The sequence below is a fragment of the Odontesthes bonariensis genome, chromosome 19 (genome assembly GCF_027942865.1).
Source record: "Odontesthes bonariensis isolate fOdoBon6 chromosome 19, fOdoBon6.hap1, whole genome shotgun sequence".
Taxonomy (NCBI): Eukaryota; Metazoa; Chordata; class Actinopteri; order Atheriniformes; family Atherinopsidae; genus Odontesthes; species Odontesthes bonariensis.
This window is the reverse complement of record NC_134524.1, coordinates 20192724-20215452: the sequence shown is the minus strand read 5'-3', so window position 1 is coordinate 20215452 and position 22729 is coordinate 20192724. Positions and strand designations below refer to the sequence as shown.

The window sequence follows — 22729 nt, the reverse complement described above, 5'->3', positions numbered from 1 at the left end:
CTATGTTAGCCAATGGAAGAGGATGAAATTTGGCCATTACTCACAGACCAATCAGCAGTGGCGGTTGGTCAATAGAGGGCGCTAGAGCGCCGCCCCTCCCGTGAATCAACCATAACAAATATGAAATTAATTATACATGTGTACATTGCGTTTTTACTCGTGCAGTGGTGTGATAGACTCTGCTGTAGGCTACATGCCACTGCCAGCAACCATTAAATGCTTTCGACTTTAAGCTAGGCTTGCTATTTGCTATTGGATATAAAGCCCTCCTCCAGGTCGCCGGTAACACTGGAGTCTATGAGAGCTAGCAAACTTTTTTATCGCGAACAAGCAGAGGCAGCTTTTCATTGGCACATGAAAAATTGATTCTAGTTCGCATCTCTGTGCGCCCAGACCAATGGCAGAGTTTTCCGTATTTTTAAGCTTAACGTGATTGGACAATCGAATCAATCACGTCCATCAAGCAAGCATCCGAGGAAGCGCCGGGCTCTCGGGGAAGAAGACCACAGACAGTAGGATTGCTGCAGAGGTGAGTCTCTGTTGTAGAAATTAGTTGTTGTCCATTTTTCAGTGCAGTCAAGTCAAGTCAGCTTTATTTATATAGCACATTTAAAAACATCAGAATTGATCCAGTCTTCTATATTAGTCCTCAAAACATTAGACACACCTACCTTTTAATGTGGTCTTTGTTTTTCCTGAATATTTGTACATTTTGCAATAGAATAGGAAATTCAGAACCATCATCCCTCCCTACCATTATGTTGTGGTTATGGTATAACATGTGATCTATTCTAATTACAGTAGCCTATATTTCTTTATCTATTCTGTCCCCAAACTCTTTATTTAAGGTCAACAATATCCAAAGTATCTCTCTAATTGTATTAATACTTGAACAATGGTCTAGTTTAGGTGGTTTTTAGAATTTTTGTGTTGTGTTCTGATTGTGAGGTGCTATTTGACCCGTCACGCGCAACTGCGCCCCCCCAACAAATTGAATCACCAGCCGCCACTGCCAATCAGCGCTCCTAAACCTAAACCAGCTCTGAAACCAAACTACACATCCTTTCGTACCACAGACCCAATTTCAGTTTCACTCACAGGTCGCTTTTCCCCAGTTGTAGTTTCTTTTTTTTTTTTTCAAAACTTTGTTTATTGAATTTTCATCACATAAATGACAGTTACAGGAAAACAAGTGTCGAGTTTTTCATTAATATTATCATCACCACATTCAAATGGAGACAGACAATGTACAAGACACTTGTATATAAATATATAAACAAACAAACAAAATGATAAACCAAACAAAAACAACAACAAACAAAACAAACAAACAAACAAACAAAAAACAACAACAAAGCAGGTCACCTATATTAAATGAACAATTAGACAGTTATACAAATGGCATTAAAGTCATCAAAGTCACATTAAAGTATCACATGTATCTGTACAAAGCATGTCATTAAAACAGATCAGACCGTGGACAGAGGTTGTTTGTCAGTTTGGGATATTAGGAAAAGTCAACTTATTTGCATACTCAAAAAATGCCCCCCATGTTTTCCTGAAAGCAGCGGATGATCCCCTCAGTGTACAACGAATTTTCTCCATGTTAATAAAGTAAAGAATGTCCTTTATCCATTCATGGCTAGTTGGCGGGGTCCTGGATTTCCATTTCATAAAAATAAGACGTCTAGCTAAGAGGGTTACAAAAGCTACCAGGCTCTTCTTATAATTTGGTACAGCAGGTATGAGGGTGACCCCAAATAGGGCAGTGACTGCAGACGGTGTAAAAGAGACTGAGGTGATCTGTGAGATAGTATTAAAAATCTCCAACCAAAAGGTATTCAGTGAAGGGCACGCCCAAAGCATATGAAAATAGGTGGCTGGGAGCTGGCGACATCTATCACAAATAGGATCAACATCACCATATATTTTAGACAATCGGACTTTAGTAAAATGATAGCGATGAAGAACCTTACACTGTAGCAACCCATGCCTAGCAGATATGGAGGAAGAATGGACTCGCCGCAGACACTCATCCCAAACATCATCCGCAAGTTCACATTGTAAATCATTCTCCCATAGCGTCCTAATAGTACGGAGTGGGGCTGGGTTTAAAGAGTGAATGAGATTATACAGCACCGAGATCATGCCCCTCGTAGCAGGCAGCGGGGTCAAGAATGGGTCTAGGCCAGTAGGTTCTGGTAAATTAGGAAAGCTGGGGTAAACATTTCTAACAAAACTACGGATCTGTAGATATCTGAAAAAGTTATTTTTAGAAAGAGTAAACTTCTCTGAAAGCTCCTGGAAAGATGAGAATATGTCATCATTATACAGGTCCATGATTGTTCTGATACCCCGCGCCTGCCAGGAAGGGAACGCTCCATCTATTAGTGAAGGGTGAAATAACAGGTTTGGTGCCAGCGGGGCCAGTCGAGAAGGAGCCTGAAGGCCGAAATCCCAGTTGTAGTTTCTGCAAGTGCCGAATTTCTCCCGTACTCGTCTCCTTCCACGCCATTTTCCTAAGAAACGAATATATAAAAATTAAAAACAACACTTATAATAGCCTCTAAAAGTGCGTCTGACACACTAAAAACTCCTTTCTCTGAACGCCTAAATGAACGCTTCATGTTTATTTGTGAATTCAGCGTTTCCGACACTTACGGCGGTTGTTTCTCCATGGCGTGCAGCTCGCAGTCGGTTTGATGGCAGCTTTTTGTTTCTCACTCAGACAGCAGTATATTTCCCCACAGAGGAGCTCTATCCGGCGGGCGGTCAAAGTTTTTCTCGCATTAGAACACAACAGAGCATCGACACAACTTATAATCACCTCCCAGCTGACGCACCTGCGTCAAGTTTACCGAGCTAATCCCCCAACTTCCTGCACCGAGAATTTCAAAATAAGACCACTTTCAGCATCACGCTCTCCTTTGCTGTATCGCCAGAGCCCGTCTACGGAGAGCCTTGCCACTCTCCGTAAGCCCCATTGTATCGAACTTGGTTGCAGTCCCACCAGAATTCCACTGGGGGTGATCGCGGGCGAGTCCAGAATGAATGGGGGTCTATGGGGCTAAACGGCTAAATATATTTATTTCACCTGCTTGTCGTTGAAACATCGCATATTTTATTCTAGATTCGGCAAGTTCAATATAGATTATAGGTCGAAAGTCGAATTAATGAGTATTTATGTCCTTTCAATTTCTTTCAGTTTGGGTCGTTGGTGGCCATGACACGCTAGCATTCTGATAATGAATGCTGATTGGTCAGTGACGGACATGCGACTGATTACGACCAGAGACCCCGCTTGATGGCAGCTGAAGCCAAAGCAGTGGATGTCCAGAATGGAATATGAAACAGAATCTTAAGGAGGACCTTCCCGCTATTAATATTTAAGTTAATATTTGTGTATAGTAACTTATTTCTCTGATTAGCCGATAGTCTTACCTCTAAAAGCTACTGCCATGTGCCCGACCGTGCTGAATTGCCAGTGACTCAGAACTTGCTGTAAAGCAGAACGTACGCAATCTGTGACGTCATCACCATTTTTGAACGGCTTTTTAGAACAGATAATTGAACTTCAAAAATGCAATATTCAGCCGAGTGTATTTTTTTAGTCCCCCCTTTTGAATGCAACTTTCAAATTACTTGACAAAAAATTATATCCTGAGAAAAGTGGATTTTTAGGGTGCAACCCCCATAGACCCCCATTCATTCTGGACTCGCCCGCGAGCGCCCTCACATGGACAGAGACACCAGTTCAGAAACCGGAAGTTACCGAGAGTGGCAGTTCTCTTCCATTAGACATTCTCTGGTATCGCGTAATATTGCGAATGCTAAACAACAACATAATTCCGCCTACCTGTTGTCTTTCTTACGGTTAACAGGACAGGGGAGTAACGTTCACATTTCCGAATGTCGGGGGATCATTTTTTTTTTTTGTGTGTGGCGTAAACACGCTATGTGCTTGTTTGTTTACATGTTGAGAGTTTAGCACTCTTATTCTGAAGATAGAATAAGGCCATTTCCGCTGGTTGAGAGAAAGTGACGGAGCTGCCAGTTCCTGACGGCCCTCACCTCAATGCGGGCGGACCGGTCGTCCTCCGCCAGCTGAACCGGGCGGAGTGGTCCAGGCGTGTTCGCGTGACGCTGCCGCTGACAGATGAGGGGATGCGCGTGTTGTTTTAGTGATTCAGCGAATAAACTGACGAAAGTGCAACGAACAATGGTATATGGTATAAATTCACGCGCAGTTACCTTCAATTATGCGCCGAACACGAACTCGTGTCATTAAAAAAAACAACAATGTAAATGTAAATGTCTTTCTTCGTTGTTTTGATGTGTTTTTTTCTCCCTGATGTGTGCCGATATCCTCGCGCTTCAAAACGTTTAAATCAAATGAACTAAAGAAAAATGAATTAATTAAAATAAAATAAAAAAAATTTATATATAAAAAAAAATCAAATTAACTTGTGTATGGGATCAAACATTTTGCACTTGTACAATGATGTTCACATGTGTAACAAAGTTTTGGAGTTCTAAAAACAGTTTGTGTATGTGTAAAACATATTTGTATCTGTGGGAATATTTTGTGCATGTGTAAAACTAAATCCGACGTACACGCAAATTTCCCACCTTCAAGGGTGACCCTGAAGTTACATGTTTACAAAACTCAAGTTGTAGGATCTATTTCTTATTTTGTATATTTGGCTCATTTATTATTTAGTCATCTTTTGTGGGTTTAGTTTGGGGAATACACCTTTTTTGGTTGTTTATGATAGTTAGTATTGTTTGAATTAATTTGGGTATTTAATGATGCTGTTATTTTGAAAGCTGGGGTGCACTGGGAGAGTTTATTTAGATGAGCAGGCAGTCACAGGTGAGCAGGGCACCTGGGAGGGCTAATAGTTTTTTTTACCAGGGTAAGAGAGGCGACAAAGGCCATTGTTCTTTGTTTGTTTGCTTGTGTTTGGAGAAATAAACCTAAAGAAACCTAATTTTTTTGCCTGGACAATGGACTCAATTTACCTGCGTAAATTCACTCTCTATGTGCCTCAGTGGCCGTTTGATTTAATTTAGTTTATTAGGATTTTGACATTTTTTTAGTTTTGATTATTGACACAAGAGGACGAATAGCCACTACACAAGCTACAAGTATGAATTTTGACACTGTTTTGACGCCTGAGTGAATAGCCAATCAGCACTTTGCTCACTGACTTGCCAATCAACCCGGTGCCCACCCACGCGTCAACCAACCATCCAATCAAGGAGCAGCAATTTGGGGATCTGAGCACCAACGACATTCAGCATTCAGACAATTTGGCAAAAATGACCGGCGTCGTGCCAAAAGTTGATTTCTACCAGAAATTGATTTCAAGTAAGCAGGAGCGCTGTTAAATTTGAAAAGCGAAGCTTTCTCAATTGTGGTCCTCAGGACCCACTGCCCTGCATGTTTTAGATGTTTCTCTCCTCCACCACAACTACGGTGGCCGACACGTGCAAACGCATTGCAAACGGCAAAACAAATCCAACAGTAAAACGCTGCAAGAGAAAAATGTGGTGCACACGCGACGCAAACTTCAAAACACACGCAAGAGAGAAAACGCAACGGAAGTTCGCCAGGCCACTAGGTGGTCTCAACCAATGTGGGATCGACTATGGGTGATCGACCGTAGTACCGAAGGAAAAGAGAGTCAAAAGGTACGTTGTCCTTTATGTCTTTATGTCAAGTGTTTAAAAAAAGACATGAAGGACAACATACCTTTTGACTTTCTTCTCCTTCGGTACTCCATAGTCGTACCTCTTTCCCAAAGGTCGAGACCCCCTAGTGGCCTGGCGAACTTCCGTTGTGTTCTGAGTGAACGTGCAGCGTTTCTCTCTTCACTGTGTCTGTTTTCAGGCTTTGGACAACGCGCCCCTTCTCTTCTACATCCTGGCTCAGAAGACACCGCCGCTGTGTTTGGGTCCAGATGAACTGAAGTAAGAAAGCCGAGGCGGCTGTAAAGAAGCAGCAGGCTGAGAGGAGGAGGCCGGGATCCCCAGGAGCTGAAGGACAACTTGAAGGAAGACTGAGAACAGGCAGGTATGACGCTGCATTTGGTCATTTTTGTTTTGTTGTTGCATAAGTTATCGTATTGCATTGTAATAGTTTTATTGTTTTCTCCAGAGAAAGGTGTCGCTGACCAGAGGCACTTTCTCCGAATGCGGCTCAGATTCCTGATTCAGAAACAGCTGGTGTTCATGTTCCAGCACTGAAAATACGGCAAAAGATGGGCCTGAGATGAGGTGCTTTTTTGTTTTTGTTTTTTTACTTTTAAGGGGATTTGACCAAGGAGACCCTCAGCATCAACTTGTCAGACATCCTCTGCTTGAACAGACTTGAACAAATGTCACTTTGTTGACCACAGAGAAGATGGTCACATCAGCTTTTTTCCCTGTGAAAACAGCATCGTGTTTGCTCTGTGAGAGTGTTGGTGGCTGAGTGTGGAGCTGTTTGTTGCTGTACTTTCATGCTGAACAATGAGCATCAGATGTTGGTGTTCGCAGAGCTTTGGAAGGCCTCTGTTGAAAAGTCAGGTGTGGATGCTTTCCTTCCAGGATGGTTTGATTCTGTTTGGTAAATGGAAAGCGTTGATTGTTTCACTTATATTGGGTTATCCATATCAGCACTTCTACCTCGTCTCAGAGGCGTTATTGTGCGAACGATAGAAAAGTCTGTCGGTCATCAAATGCTACGGCTCGCTTTAGATTGAAATCTCTGGCTCGCTCCTTCTATCTCTGAAGCTCCTTCTGAAAGTGACGGTTAATTAGTTTCCTGTTATTTCTTTTATTTTGTGTGAATGTGAATGAACACATTTGATGTTTCTGAGGGATGTTATATTTAGTTATGAGTGAAGTAAATTTGTATTTGTTGTTCTGAGTGATTAATATTAACATATAAAGTGAAAAGGAGAGAAGTGATGGGAAATGATTCATTGTCCTTTAGCAGGTGCTGGGTGTTGTATTTCTGTCTGTAAATACATGTTTAGCTTGTGTTTCTGTGTGAGGTCAGCGACTGAAAAAGGGACGTGTGTCTCATGCAGGGTTTGTGAAACACCCTGTTTCTGTGTGTATCAGTAAGTTCTGACATGTGAGAGCTCCAGCCCATGCTGTTATTTTCCTTCATGGAGTAGAAATTAAATTTTGCTTGATTATGGTCTCAGTGTGCTTTGTTAACACACATTTACACACACACACACAGAGTGAAGATGTTTGTAACCCACAGAAGAGCCAGAATCCAGCCAGCTGCTGGAAACAATGAAATCGTCTTTGTAGCAGCGATCAGGAGTGAAAGTCGCGGCTCTGGCTGCTTTGTAAAGTGATGTTTTAAAGCCTCCGGGCTGGCATTCAGGTGTTGGTGACTGTAATGGGAGAAGCTGCTGCCACCACGACGAGTGAGAGAAAAGGTTTGGAGTTTGTATTGAATCAGAGGAGGAGGTTTGTGAACGGAAGTGTTAAAGAAATGAAGCATCCAAATGAATTCCCAGGATTATTCACTGTGGCCTTTTAGCTCCGGGCGTTGGAGCGCTTGTCAGCTGTGTAGAAGTTGGGGATCGATCCCCAGGCAGTAAAAAAGTATTTAAAGCTCAGTAGCACACAGTTGAAAGAGAAATGTTTGTTTATCACTGTGGTGAGATAGCTGAGAGTCTTTGAATGGTCACAAGTTGTTTTCAAAGTGGGGATTTAATAAAAGACATCTGAGTGTAAAGCCCAAAGAGAAGAATGAAATGTGCTATGGAAGGATAGGTTAAAGCAGGATGAGATGGCTCAGCAGGTTGGAAACTGTCTGCAGGGATAGAGGTTGTGGGTTCAACTGTCAGAGACAGCAGAATTATTGTTAAATGAAGAATTTGAATGTGTTTTAAGTCCAACAGTCAGAGGTCAGATAGGAAAGGATCCCGAAAAGCTGTTGAAATGTGAAAGGACCTGTGGTGTGGTGGGTATGGCAGGTAGGTTCCCATCAGTATGTTGCAGGTTCCGGATTAAGTCCTGTGTGGTGCAAGTCCCTGGATGAAGATGAAAGGTCCTGGATGACAAAAAGAAAAATGACAAGAGATGGTTGTGGGCGGCTGAGTGCGCCTCAACATCACGTTTCTCTCAGAGACCCAACAGTAACTGCTTAGATGTTGTCCATCAACTGAACTGTCAGGTTAAAGAAATGTCTCCGGAGAAGGCGAGCTGTCCTTGTGGATCTGAGCGGATCTGGAGTGTGGGACATGAGCTGAGGCAGGAAAAGGAAAACCAGATTCAAGATTCATGTCTTCTAAATGAAGACTCCAAGTCAAAACAAAACATCAAATATGTGAAATGGGAATATGTTACATACAAAAAATTGTAAATTTCTCAAGAAAAGTACGTCATTATATACATAAATATATTATATACATAAATATAGGATTTCACTCCCGTTGTGTCTGAAATGGAGTGAAATCTGTTACAAAGTCATTTAGTTAATATGATAAAGGCAACCAGCTGCAGTCCACAGATTCAGTCTTTATACTGTGAGCAGGGCGTTTCTGCCCCCTAGTGGCCACAAATGGTATCTACAGAAAAAGTAAAGCTAGAGATATTACAAATGACTGACACTTCCGGTGGTACCTTTCAAAATAAAATGCTATTAACAGACGTAATATAAAGATATTTGACCTGATAACAGCGTAGACTTTTGTTTTTTTTTTTATTTACGAGTGACTGAACGTAAATAAACACTGCTTAGATGTTGCTCATTAACTGAACTGTCATATTAGAAAATGTCTTCGCAGAAGGCGAGCTGTCCTTCCGGATCTGAGCATATGACGGATTTACGTTTGATGAGTTTGGTCCATCTCACGAGGAGCTGCTGAGGTTTCATATGAACCAGTTCCCGTTAGTTTTTGTACATTTGCTCTGCAGACCTGCTTGTGCTCATATTAACTATACAAATGTTGTACTCGTATTGAACTCACTGTTGTTTCTGTTTTGTTCTCTGATGTTTGCAACAAATAAGTGGAATTAAACTGAAGTTGAACGGCAGACACAGACACAGGATTTAATTAAAGAGTAAATTTGCTCAGGCTGGTGGAGCTGTCAGCTGTCACAGCTCGTGACTGAAACATTTTCATGCTTCACTCTCAAAGTAAAGAGTGAAACTCTTTATTCAACAGCTCAGGCTGTTAGCAGAAGGCAAAAAGTCTGAAAGGGATTTTCTGAAGGCTGAAATGTGCTTACGAAGCAGCTCAGCTCTGTGGTCACATAGCACAAACTGTTGGAGATCAGTTTGGGAAGTCTCTGGGACTAAGTTCAAGTCTTTACCAGATAATATTTTGAAGGCCAAAACTGAAAATAAAAGATACAAAAACTTCAAGAAAGACAAGATTACTGTCAGGAAGAACAGCTCTTTCTGATAGAGAGCAGTTTGTGAAGGCAGCAGGACTGACTTCAAGCCTTTTTCCAGGTTCCACTCAATTTTTATCACTCTTCATATTTTGAAAACAACAAGTCAGAGACTTTATTAGGATACAGAGCATGAGACAGAACAGTCCCAACCCAACACCAAGCAGCTAAACAAACCAAAGACTGTTGATGAGCAAAGCTGCTTCACAGGAAACATGTTGGAAATCTAAAAGATAGTGTCTGTAGTCATCAGTCTCGGGTAAAAAGTGCCAAAAAAGTAGCACAAACAAGAGGAGTCATAGCTCAGAGGGTCAATAAACTGCTTTGGGACTCATAGATCAAATGTACTGGCGCATCGACTTGCGCCACTATACATAGCCGGCACGAAATCGTGACGTCATCAACACGCCAACCAAAGCAGTCTCCTATCACACATAGAAAAACTGTGAGGCTCAGCAAATTGCTTTAATGTGTGCTTCGCTTTCAGTAAAAATTAAGACTCTTTGACGCAACAGCTCAGTTTTCCTGAGTTTATTTAAGTGCTCGTGGAAGAGAAGACGAGATTATACAGAGTAGACAGCCAATTGGGAGCTGTGTATACATGATATTGGGTGTCATCAATCATGACACCCAAGTTTCTATCTACCTTTGATGGAGTTGGGATTCAGTTTGGATGCAAATGCTGTGGTGTATGGTTGGTTTGGCTGGGAAGACAAGCAGTTCAGTTTTAGAGGTTTAGTTGGAGGTGATGGGCTTTTGCCATATTAAAGGCACACAGGTAAGTCACTCAGGCAGCATGAGACAATGTTAAAAAAATACAACTTTTATTAGTGTATAAAAGTTTGGCTTAAAGGAATCACACTTGGACAAAAGTAAAATCGAACGCACGCTAAAGTAGACCTGCTTCCCAAACGAAGCAAAAAAAAAAAAAACAGAAAGGGGGATGCCACCAGCACCTGCAAAAGAAAGAATTAGGAAATGCAGAAATAAAGAAATCAAAAACTGTTAGGAATGTGGTCTGGTCCGGCCTGAAACTGGATCCCCCTTCCCTTCTTTTGAGAGCTGTTTGTACACACCCATTTTCAGAATAAAATGGAGGAGGCGTGAGGAGAAGCTTCAGAGCGGTTTTAGAGGGTGTGTAAGAAGTTGTCTCCTCATCGCTGTCCTCATGAGTAAAAATCCTAAACGTCTCTCTCTCTCTTCTTTATGAATTTGTAGGTATTTGAACCTGACAGTAACGCAGAGGAGGAACCTGTCGGAGGGCCGGCGCTTTTATAGTCGCCACCTCTGTGATTGGCCGCTCAGCAGCACTCATGGCAATCAGCAGTAATAACATAGAAGGGGCACTTCTATGCTGCTACATTAAGAAATTAAAAGAAAACACAGAAATGGCTGAGGCTTGTCAATTGTTTTTTTCCCCAGGTTTACCAAACAACCAGAGGATCTATTTTCTTTTTATGGCTGTCAGCAGTTCTGCCAGCCCACACAAAACAGAAAGTAACAGGAAGAATACTGACAGGGTGGGGCCGATGGCAGCAATAACTGTCCAAGCAAATCTGATATGGTTTTGGTTTTTTTAACCTGATTATTTCACAATCAAATTTCAAATTTCAATTTTTTTTTATAGTTTTTAGTATTAATATTTATGCTGAAAACGAAGTTACGGTACATTTGTTCATTGTGTCACACAGAGAAATCAGCCACACAAGAACATTTGATTTTATTCACTTGTTTTTTAATCTTTTTAACTGTCGATCATAGTGTTATTTCTCCTTACTATTAGCATCAATGCAAGAAACGTTACACAGGAACTATCACACGGTTAACTAACTTGTTAGCACACTGGGGCAGGAAGCCAACACTGGACTAACAGAGGTAAAAAAAAGTTTTTAAAGAAGAAAGAAAATTCTGCTTCAGTGTGCTATAAATGATCTAAAAACAGTCCCAAAAGCAGAAGCAACATTAAGCTTCATTTAAAAATCTTTGGATGAGCGTAGAAATCATCGCTTCTTCTTCATATTTAGTCTGAATCACGTGTGAATATTATTATTTTTCAGTGCCTTGTGAAACAGAAATACATGAATATATATATATATATTTTTTTTTTAATTCTTAGCAATCTCATAAAAGCATGGCAGAATGTTGACAGCTTTTCCATCCCAAACTCGGCCGTAGCCTGTATAAAACACACAGGCATTTTAACGTCTGACATGTTTCCATCTGCTCATGGAAAGGCCATATTTTGGGCTGATCAAAAGATTAATAAAGCAAAAGGAAAACCGGACAGAGATCGCTGATGCTTGTCGAGCGTTTACAAATGAGGGAAAACAAGTTTGCCCGAGACATGGTGCGTGTTTGCCAAACAATCAGTTCACCTGTTTTTCTGTTTATGGCGATCATGTTCAGCTGTAACACAAAAGAACAGAACGTAAAGGTGAAGTAGAAAGAAAGTGGTTCTATTTAAAGCTTTACACATAATTTCAGTGTTTCAGATTTTAAATGCTTAAAAAAGCAATCCGAAGATAACTTACATCAAACTAAATGAATTCTACTTGCTTGTGTGAAAAGTTGATGCTGTACAAGGTGAATATGGGATGTTTACGATTATGATGTGATGATGTAAGGGTCGTTCGTCCACATTTAAGAATAGTGTTTTGCAGAAGGACTAAAAAAATCTTTTTGCAAAATCAGGCTGGCTTCTTACGTGGTTGATTTGCATCCACACGTACAGTAAATGACCCATTTCGAAGAAGTCAAAATCGAAAGGAAGGTAATTCCCTAAAGGCGGAGCGCAGGTATGCCTGTCCAAAGACAAACAAAACCAAAGGAAATAAAAGACAGGGGTTTGCTCATGAGCATCAGACAGTCTCAGGCGTTGTGAAGAAATGCATCACCTCTAACCGTTCTCATCTTCCCAGCAGGTAAGTAGCTGATTACTTACATAATTCATGTATTACAGCAATAACAAAAATACTCATAAAGCAACAGATAGTAATAATTCTATTTGATTGAGTAATAGAAAAAAATGTGCATTTTAATTTAAGCATAAAAACATACAATAACAATGGGCCTCATGCAAGAAGATTTTCGTATTTTTATTCTAAATTTCTGTCAGATTCAACAAACGCTCTTAACTTCGGATAAAGTGTGAAAACTGAAAAATGATGAATGTTACCTATGCGTATTTAAGTGCACGTGCCCACAATAATACCACATAAGGCTTCGCTTCCTCTCCCTGTGCCAGGAAGTGTTGAGTGTTGAGTCATGAGAACGGCATCAAGGCACAAAAAGAACAATTTTACGGGCTCTGAGATTGAAGTTCTGCTTTCAGAGATCCAGAAAGGAAAATCTGTCATTTTTAGCAGTGTCAGCAGTGGAATTACAGAACCTGCTAAAGTGAAGAAATGGGAAGTTATTATGATTGCTGTTAATTCCGTGAAAGAAAGAAGTGGTTTGAAATGGTTTGATATGAAAATGGCTTAAAAAGGTGCTGGATGACTGCAACTAAAGCCGTGCGATCAGTTGGTGCCTCATCATGATGGCTCTTCGATGGGGCGGTCCATGAGGGGGGTCTTCTGGCACCACACCTTCTGGTCTGCTTGAGCTGGTTCAGGTTGTGGGAGACCCTCGTTCATGGCAATATTGTGCAAAACGCAGCTGGCATGCTTTTGAATTTCCCCCATTGGGAGATGAATAAAGTATTTTTCTATTCTATTCTATTCTATTTTCTGGGCTATAGAGCAGTTTGCCCCCCGCTGTATCAAGACGCACCCACCTGGCCTTCAGCTCAGTGCGCTCCACAACAGCACGGGTGCTTTAATGTGTATATGTGTGCAGTCTATTGCTCCGATTATGTTTGGCAGTCCAGCCACGGCATGAAAGTCACTCTTAATTTGTACTTGTTGGACAGCGGTGTATGGGAATTTGATGTACCATGGGGGATAAACTGATGAGAGCTTTGATGACCAAGGGGAACGTACGACTAGGGATGGGAATTGATCAAATTTTTACGAATCCAATTCCATTTTCGATTCTGCTTAACGATTCGGTTCTTTATCGATTCCCTTATCGATTCTCATTTGGGGGAAAAACGGTCAATTGGCATCAACTTTGTTTAGTTTAGAAGTAACACGAGTCATGACCTTACAAACCCAACAACGGTGAGGTCCACATTGGTCTATCATGGCCTGGGTAATTTAACTCTTCCCTGCTCTGGTGAAAGGAGAAGCTGGAGGTAGATGTGAACTGGGGGTAGCACCACCAGCCTCTGGCTCTGAGCCACTCAGACTCTGTCTCTGGTGATGGTCATCTATATGTAATGCATGAGAATGCATTCATTTAACGTTAACCATTACTAATAGCAGGTTTTACAATGAGGCAAGGCAAGGCAAGGCAAGGCATCTTTATTTATATAGCGCATTTCATACTACAGGCAACTCAATGTGCTTTACATGAGGCTAATGGCGCTAACATAATAGACAGTGTTTGTTAGTTAGTTACCTGTAGTGTTAGCCGAGGACATGCTAACGTTGCTACTGCTGGGTTGAGATTCACCAACGTTAGTCCGGAGCGGATTGAAAACATTCATTCATAATTATTGCATAAGTATTTCCTCCCTTTGGTGAAATATTCACTTTGCAAGTTGCCCTGTTGTCGTCTTTTTTAGGGAAGTGTAACCAAACTTTCGAGCGTTTGTACCGCGCCATGTTTACTGTTGACTGCACTGGATGCCATTCGCGCCCACTGGAATCGATAAGGGAATCGTTTGCAAAATTGTAAAACGATTCTAAGGAATTGAAACACTGGGAACCGGTTCTCAACAAGAACCGGTTTTCGATTCCCATCCCTACGTACGACTCACAGAGGACTGGGACATCCCCGATCTGTCTCCAATCTCCCTCTGAAAGGTTTCCGTGGCCAAAAATCCAAGGATGGTGAGGACCTGGAGTTGTGGCTCTAGCAAGCTGCATATTTGCAGCAGCACAGTCCTTGGCAATCTAAATCGCGATGTCAGCCATTCGTCTGTCTCCGCGAGGTCTCTACACGTTCTCTTCAAGAGCCTGAGGCGCTAAGGCATCTAAAAGTAGCAAGTCAGCCGCTGGTTACACTTCCCATTTACCTTGTTATATACAGATTCAAATAAACCTTCAATTAGTGCATAATTTAAGTCAAACAGAATAATGTTAGCATCATTATGGGCTATAATGTATATTTTTATTTATGTTTGCTTCAAAGTAATTCAATATACAATCCAATAGTCAAGCAAACTTGATTAGAATAACAACGGACTATTTTATGAAACTTCTACGATCACTCGTAAATTCTGTTCGTACCTGAAGGAAAACGTAAAATACGAAAAAATTGGTGAATGCGCAAATTCTCTTAAAGGTAGGATAGGAGATACTGGATTTTGAGTCCAGCGAAGCTGCATTTTGAAAATACACAGGTCAAAAGTCCCAACCCTTTTCTTCACTTTCCCCCCGAAGGCACGCCTCTAGAGTACATGAACGCGCACGAGCACGAAGGTGCACGGGCGCTGTTTCAACAGCAAGCATCGATCGTTGCCGTGTTTAGTATTTAGTATTTAGTATATGCTAACTATACGTTTAATAATGCTAGGTGCTAGCCAAGCTGGCTCTAGTTTAGCTTCCTGACAAGCTTCTGGACGCGTAATTCGTTCACGGAGCAGGGTACGCGCACAGGGGAAAGGAGGGGGAGGGAGGAGCAGATTGCAGTTTGATAGACGGCATCAGTGTCCAATCATTGTGAACGGTCCGTTCACAATGATTGGATAGTGTTTTTCCTAGATTGTACGTTCTAGAGGCCACTAAAACTTTTCATATTTGTGTCAAAACTTTTAATTAATTGGTTGCAATGGGGGTGTGAAGAGTATTTCAAGCAATATGTAAAAAAATGTTCCAGAAAAAGATCCCCTACCCCACCTTTAAAGGGATAGATCGCCTCTTTTGACATGAAGCTGTATGACATCCCATATTAGCAATATCAGTTATGAACATTGACTTACCCCATGCTGCGTCCCATGAGCCGAGTTCCAGCCTCATTTTGGCGTTGACAAAAGTAGCTAGTTGGCTCGGGTCCCCAAAATAAAGTGTTTTGCTTCTCAAAACAATATGCGTTCAAAAGAGTGATACATTTGCATCACAAAATCGTTGTGCAGGAAAAAGTCAGACCTCACAATCGCTTGGCACTATTTTCTCTCTACCTTCGTATCACTGCGTGCTGCCGCCTGCCACGCCTGTTTCACGGTGTTTACTGCTCGGAAGCAGGGGACTGCTCGGTCTGCACTTCGGTCTGCACGGACTACACAGCACGCAGTGATACGAAGGTAGAGAGAAAATGGTGCCAAGCGATTGTGAGGTCTGACTTTTTCCTGCACAACGATTTTGTGATGCAAATGTATTACGGTGCGTTCAGACTGGATGCGGTGCGAATTTTCGCACTGCGTTACTCGCGCGAGTTTTGCCGCAGTTGTAGTTGAATTTACTCGGCTTATTCGCGCAAGTAAACAACGAGCGAATTTTCGCTTAAGGGGCTATCCATTTCATTCTCTCATCAACCATGGCTGATATAAGTACTATCACGTCCTTGTACCTGCTGTGGCAGTCCGAGATTCGTCGGAAACGCACACACCGTCGTGTCTGGATCAGTGACATCATCCGGATGTGCACTCAGCTCGGAGAATTTCACCGCCTTCTCCAGGAGTTTCGTCTGGATGACGGCCGCTTCCAGCGGTATTTCAGGCTCACCAGGACCCAGTTTGATGACCTGCTCGGAAGGATCGGTGCCGTGATCTCTCGGCAGGACACCAACTACAGGCGCTCCATTTCAGCTGCGGAGCGCCTGTAGTTGGGTCCTGGGTCCTGGGTCCTGGTGAGCCTGAAATACCGCTGGAAGCGGCCGTCATCCAGATGCAAATCCTGGAGAAGGCGGTGAAATTTTCCGAGCTGATCGAGTGCACCTACGGATGATGTCACTGACCCAGACACGACTCCATCTCAGCTGCGGAGCGCCTCTCCATCTGTCTCCACGTCACTGTCGTCCAGAATCTCAACGCTGATAGGCTGTCGCGACGCGAATATTTCGCCAAAGTTGGATTTTCTGAACTCGCGCGAATTCGCATCTTGTCACTCGCGCGGCGTTATTTGCCTCATTCGCGCCGCCTCAAAACCGTCAATTGCGCCGCCGGCTCCAATCCGCGTCTATTCGCGTCTTTGCATTGACTTTGTATGTAATCACGTCGCGCGAAAGATTCCGGTCTGAACGCACCGTTACTCTTTTGAACGCACATTGTTTTGAGAAGCAAAACGCTTTATTTTTTAAGCCCCAGCCAACTAGCCGGACTACTTTCTTCAACACCAAAACGAGGCTGGAACTCGGCTCACAGCACGCAGCAGGGGGTAAGTCAATGTTCATAAATGATATTGCTAATATGGGATGTCATACAGCTTCATGTCCAAAGAGGCGAACCATCCCTTTAAATCTTTCGTATGCACGATTTAAGAACAAATCTGTTCCTACGAATGGTTGTTGCATGAGGCCCATTTTAATTTACTGCTGTTGCTAATTTTCACACAGATTGCACTAATTTAAAAGTGAAAATATTTGTTTCAAATAAACTGTCTAAAAATAGCGTTTTCACTTCTGTTTTAACCAGATTTGACAGTTTTCTACATAATGGCTGAAAATGACCGAGATTCCAACATCAGTCTGTTTGACAGACATCAAACTTTACACATTACTGAGAGTTTGTTGTCTGCAAATAATGAAGAAGAAGTTCTCCAGAAGCTGCGGGGACTAGTTACTAATATCAAATGGAGCCCAGATGATGTCTCTGTCTTGTTCGATGCTCTTCTGAAACGATTCAAGTCGGCATCGGCAAATAACAACTCACATCTTTTCAACTGGCTAATGCAAATGTTACACTGCATTGAAGTGAACTACATTACGTCCGGCTGGCGATCTAAATCAAGAAAGACTCTCAGGGAGCTGCTCCAAGACAAGAATGTAACAGATGAAGAGCTCAAGGAATGTTTGGCAAAAGATGAAGAGAAAACACTGGATGAGATCATTGAGGAAATCCGATGTGAAAAGTTAAACCAAGTCGATGAAAAGCTTTTAAAGGATGTGAAAGATATTGTGTCATCGGTTGATGAAACTCTTACTACACACAATGATGGATCTCAGCAGAGTGAGCTGAAACAAGCCTTGAGGAGGATCTGTGAGGCTGTCCAAAAAACAGCCAAATACAGACCACGACTGACACAGATGGTGAGCTGGTGCCTCATGGCTCTTTCCTCCACAACAGGGCGTTTGATTCAGGTTGGCACGGGGGAGGGGAAGTCGTACATTGTGGCAATGTTTGCAGCTTTTCGAGCTATGGAAGGAGATAAAGTAGACATCATGTCGAGTTCATCAGTTCTGGCACAGAGAGATTTGGCGGAGTGGGAAGAATTTTATAAAGAGTTGAAAATTAGCGTGGACTGCAACATCAGCAAAGACGACGCTGCCTTAAAAAAGTGCTACGAGTGTCAAGTTGTTTATGGTACTGTGGAAGAGTTTGCTGGAGACTGGCTTCGGCACCACTTTCATAGGATGGACATATTTGGGAAGAGGACTTTCCAGTGCGCAATCGTGGATGAAGTGGATTCTTTGATGCTTGACAAGGGTCATCATGTTGTCTATTTGAGTAGTGAGATGCCTGCTTTGAGGCATCTCAACCCACTCTTGGCTTTCATTTGGGCCACAGTTAATCAGTACAGTAAGATCAGCGGAGCGACAACTGCAGGGCGAAAATACCCCTTTCATCAAGTTGTATCTGAACACATTAAGGAGAAAAATGTTGATGAGTTTGCTCTTCTTCAATTAGCAGAGGAAGCTGGTGTACTGCCCAAAGGATCAGTGAGAGAAATAAGAAGGGAGCCAAACCTTTTCACTGTAAAAACTGCAAAAGTTACTAATGACAACCTGGCCGAGTTCATTAGGACAATAGAGACAAAATTCCCATCCTGTCAGTTTGCTCTGCACAGCATGAGCAGAAATGGAGAAATAAAAGAGCTGAACAAAAGGCCACAAGGGGAAAATGGGCAGAGGCGAGTACCACTGCTTTTGATGGAGGGAGGCTTCTGCAAGTACATGTACCCCGACAAAAGCAGCAGGCTGAAAGCTGCAGAAGAAGAAATAAGAGCTGCTCTGCGTTTCACACCATGTGATCTGAAAGACTCTGATAGTCTCTGCTACATCCCAGGCTTCCTCTCAGATCTGGTCCAATTGAAACTAAAAGTTTGGATTGAAAATGCATTCGATGCACAAACCATGCAAACGGGTCAAGAATATGTCCTGGAGACACATGGAATCGTGCCAGTGGATTACAAATGCACGGGTGTTGTTGAAAACTTCATGCAGTGGTCAGATGGTCTGCATCAGTTTCTGGAAATGAAACACGGGTTTAAGCTGAATGATGTGACAGCCATCACCAACTACATGTCCAATGTTAGCTTGCTCCAGAAGTACGGAAGTCAGATCTACGGAATGTCGGGGACTCTTGGCCAACAAGCTGAGACGGAGACTTTGCAGAAGATCTACGAGGGTATCCAAACCTGTCAGATCCCTTATTTTGTACGCAGAAAGCTGTTTGAGGTGGAAGGAGTGGTTGCAATAGATGCAAACGAATGGGTTCAGAAAATCTGTGATGTTGTTGCTGAACAAACCAAGACCAAACCATACAGGAGTCAAAGAGCTGTTCTGGTCATCTGTGAGACAATCAAGCGGGCAAACACTCTCCACAGAGCTCTAGGGGATAAGGTTCCACAGAAAACGCTTTATGTGAACAACAACATGGACAACAGAGCAATTTTCGCTAAGAATCTAGGACCTGGAGATGTCATCATAGCAACAAACCTCGCAGGTCGTGGAACAGACCTTAAAGTCTCAGATTCAGTAAAGATGGGTGGAGGTTTGTTCGTTGTGCAGACCTTCCTGCCCACGAACGCTCGTGTGGAGGCTCAGGCCTTTGGTCGCGCTGCGAGACAAGGCTCTCCTGGGTCTGCTCAGCTCATTGTCTGTTCCAGCCATCTGCCAGAGCCGCTTCAACAGCTTGTTTTAACAAGGAAACTTTTGTCTGTCTTTGACGAAATGACCAATATCACCTCATTTAAACAATATGCATTTGGGATACACTTCAGACAATATGTGAAAAGCTACACCGATGACAAACGTAAAAGATTGTCTGGGTTACTGTCACATATTTTGACTGAAAAGTCTGATTCTGATATAATGATGGCTAAAAGGCTCAGAAACGACTCTGTGGATGAAGCTCTGTCAAGCTACTCGGAGACTCACATCCCTAACATGAAGAAGAAGGAGGAGCTCTTCAGCCAGTACCTGGAAGTACTCGATGGTCTGTACAAAAGCCACAACAACAAGCCAGCTGAGTCAGATGTGGCAGCACTGAATGAGTTTTGGGGCATGTGGCTGCTCACAAAATTCAATGAGAAAGACCCCGTCCATACACTGAAACACAGTCTGAAAGAAGACCTGAACAAAGCCATGCAAAAACTCAGGAAGGGAAAATCCCCCTTATCAAACCTGCACAACTACATCATCTATGGGAGTGAGCTTCAAAAAACGGGAAAGCTTTCTGAGAGCATCGACATGTACACTAAAGCCATAAAGGAGGACCACTGTTGGGCTGCAGTTGCTTTTTACAACCGAGCGTTTGCATGGTTAACCCAGCAAAACGAGCATCAGGATCCTGACTGCATCAATCGAGCTCTGGAGGATTTGCAAAATGCTCTCAAGTCTGTGGAGCTCTACTGTAAGCAGCTCAAAGTAACTTCTACATACGGCACCCAACAAACCAACGACTTGACAAGGTTTGACCATCATATTGCGGCCAGGCACACAGTTTTGGAGTCTTTCAAAGCAAACATTTCTGAAGCAATACAAAAGCTACAGAGGGCCAGAAACAGAGGTGGATATGTAAAAGTGGAAGAGAAGCTAGTCTTCTTCCTCACTTCAGCAGAACATATTCTGCCCTTGGTACTCCTTACCATACCATCAGTCAGGGTCACTCTTTCCAGAGACCTTCTGGGGAGCCACCAACTCATCAGCCACCCGTTGTTTGATGTTTTCAATGAACTCAGGAGTCTAGAAGCTCAGGGTCTGACTAATATCTATGTGTTAGACACACTGTTTTCTCTGAGTGGCCTTTTCTCAAAGATAGCAAGGATGGTGCGGTCATGATTAGATGTTTTCAGCAACTGAGCAGAGCAGTGAAGCAAGAGTTTATATTAACAGTAGTGTTGTTAAGCCGCGTTTCCACTATGCAGTCCGGTTCGGGTCGGGTCGGGTCGGTTCGGAACGGTTCGCTTATTTCAGTGTTTCCACTACCACGAAAGCGTACCGGTCCCATGGTGCCCGTTACCATGTTTGTAACCCTTCTGCTTGGGGTACCTAGCACACAGGACCGGTTCCAGGCTCTGCTCTCCATTGTTGGTGAGGAGGCTGTGCAGCGGGAGCTCGATGGCGCTGTGCGAAACGAAAAAGTTTTCCAGTTGATTGCCGCAAAAATGGCAGAGAGTGGTTTCAACCGAACCGCGAGCCAGTGTCGCATTAAGCTGAAGAAGCTTGGAGGTTGTTCTAAATTATGGATGTTATTTGCTATTTATGCTTCGGCACACACTCTGCCCACCCCTGACGGTCCCCTTTGTACAGTGGGAACGCAAGCTGACCCCAAAGCGACCCGACCCGATCCGTACCGTACTGCATAGTGGAAACGAGGCTTTAGATAGTGAAGATACAAACTGAACGACTTTCAGAAAGTGACTCTCTTTTGACCGGTTAAGTTGTTAACTTGTTGCCTGTTATTTTGTTAATGCAACTTTCGAAGAAATTTTTCACCTTTGGAAAAAAAAATATGTGGATGTAAAACCACATTAGTCAGCAGTGAAAAAACATTTTGTGGGAAGTCAGAGCAGACACCATATTGTCACTGACAAAACAGAATACTTTTCTTCGCCTGTCATTTTGATACACAATTCAACCTGTCTAGTATCCATTATAATTGATATGTATTCATGCTTAAATCATACACGCATGTTTTTTATTTCCTTATTATTATTTTGGGCTTTTTATGCCTTTATTAGATAGGACAATGTAGAGAGACAGGAAGCAGAGAGAGGGGGAACAACACGCAGCAAAGGGCCGTCCGATGCGGGACTCCGGGGCCAGCTGCAGCGAGGACTGTAGCCTCTTGTATATGGGGCGCCTGCTGTACCCACTACGCCACAGACCACCCCATACATGCATGTTTTTGTCTGGCTTTAAGACATAAATGTAACCTTCATACAACAACAAGATAAATCACTTTTATATTTCTGAGTTGATCATTCATTTTAAACTATGTTTTTTTCTTTTGTAACATAGAGAGACAATACATAATTCTGCTACCTATTCTCTGGCTGCATCGTGATTAACGTTAGTTTTGTACTGGAACAACAAAACTGTCATCATATTTTAGTTTGTGGAACGTGTGAACAAAAATACTTAAATCCATCGTCAATGGAAACTAACAACAGTTCATTTTTAGCTAATATTTCCAGATGAGTGATTTTTTCTATTAAAATTTAAATAGAAATTGATTTTGTGAAAATAAAAAAAATATCTCATTACCAGACTGATGTTTATTGACCTCTGCCTTTAACATGTCTGACAAAACTACATGCAGTAACATTATTCATACTGTAAAACAAACTTTTAGATTTGTACACATTCTTTATGGTAAACATTTCTAAAGCCTTCTTTTTAGAGCCAAAGTATCACATTACTCACAACACAAAATCACATGAAGGCTTAACAGTAGCTAAATGCTGCATATTCATGTCATTACTGCCACTGTGTGGTGTATTATGGTACCTACTTGCATTACATGGAGTCCTGTTGTTTTCCAGTTATTTGTTGTGGGCATATTATGTTACATTTAATGAGATATAATAATTGATTTAATGAGATACACACTTTAGAATACAGTTTTAGCTCTGAGCCGTTGTTCATGTTGTGCGACTGTTCCGCTAATTGACAAGAATATTTTTTTCGAAAACATTTGTGTGCAAACATGCAAACTTTATGGACTGGAGAGTATTTTAATGCGTTATGCGCCATCTTGCTTTATATTCACCTTTATAGTCAAGTTTCATAAATGTGTTGAAGAAACATGAAACAGGAAAGCTAATTAGCAGCTTGTTTGTAAAATTCTGTTTAAAGCAATACTATGTAACATTTCTACCTTAAAATAACAGCGTGAAAA

The 22729-nt window shown here is 42.2% G+C and overlaps 2 protein-coding genes across 2 annotated transcripts in view; both read left to right on the top strand.

The window, feature by feature from the left end:
- The first annotated feature begins 511 nt into the window (after positions 1–511).
- LOC142368394 (uncharacterized) overlaps positions 512–22729 on the top strand; it is a 146255-nt gene continuing 124037 nt past the window's right edge. Inside the window, exon 1 of the mRNA XM_075450524.1 lies at positions 512–529. The gene's annotated coding sequence lies outside the window, so the exon portion shown is untranslated. The remainder of the gene's footprint in view (positions 530–22729) is intronic.
- Positions 12203–22053, top strand: LOC142369220 (protein translocase subunit SecA-like). The gene is made up of 2 exons (XM_075451520.1): positions 12203–12326; positions 17081–22053. Exon 2 carries the CDS (start codon positions 17101–17103, stop codon positions 20665–20667), a length of 3567 nt encoding a protein of 1188 aa, XP_075307635.1. The 5' UTR covers positions 12203–12326; positions 17081–17100; the 3' UTR covers positions 20668–22053.

Excerpts from the sequence above, each read along its gene's own strand:
- LOC142369220 (XM_075451520.1), top strand. The coding sequence starts at position 17,101 with ATGGCTGAAAATGACCGAGATTCCAACATCAGTCTGTTTGACAGACAT.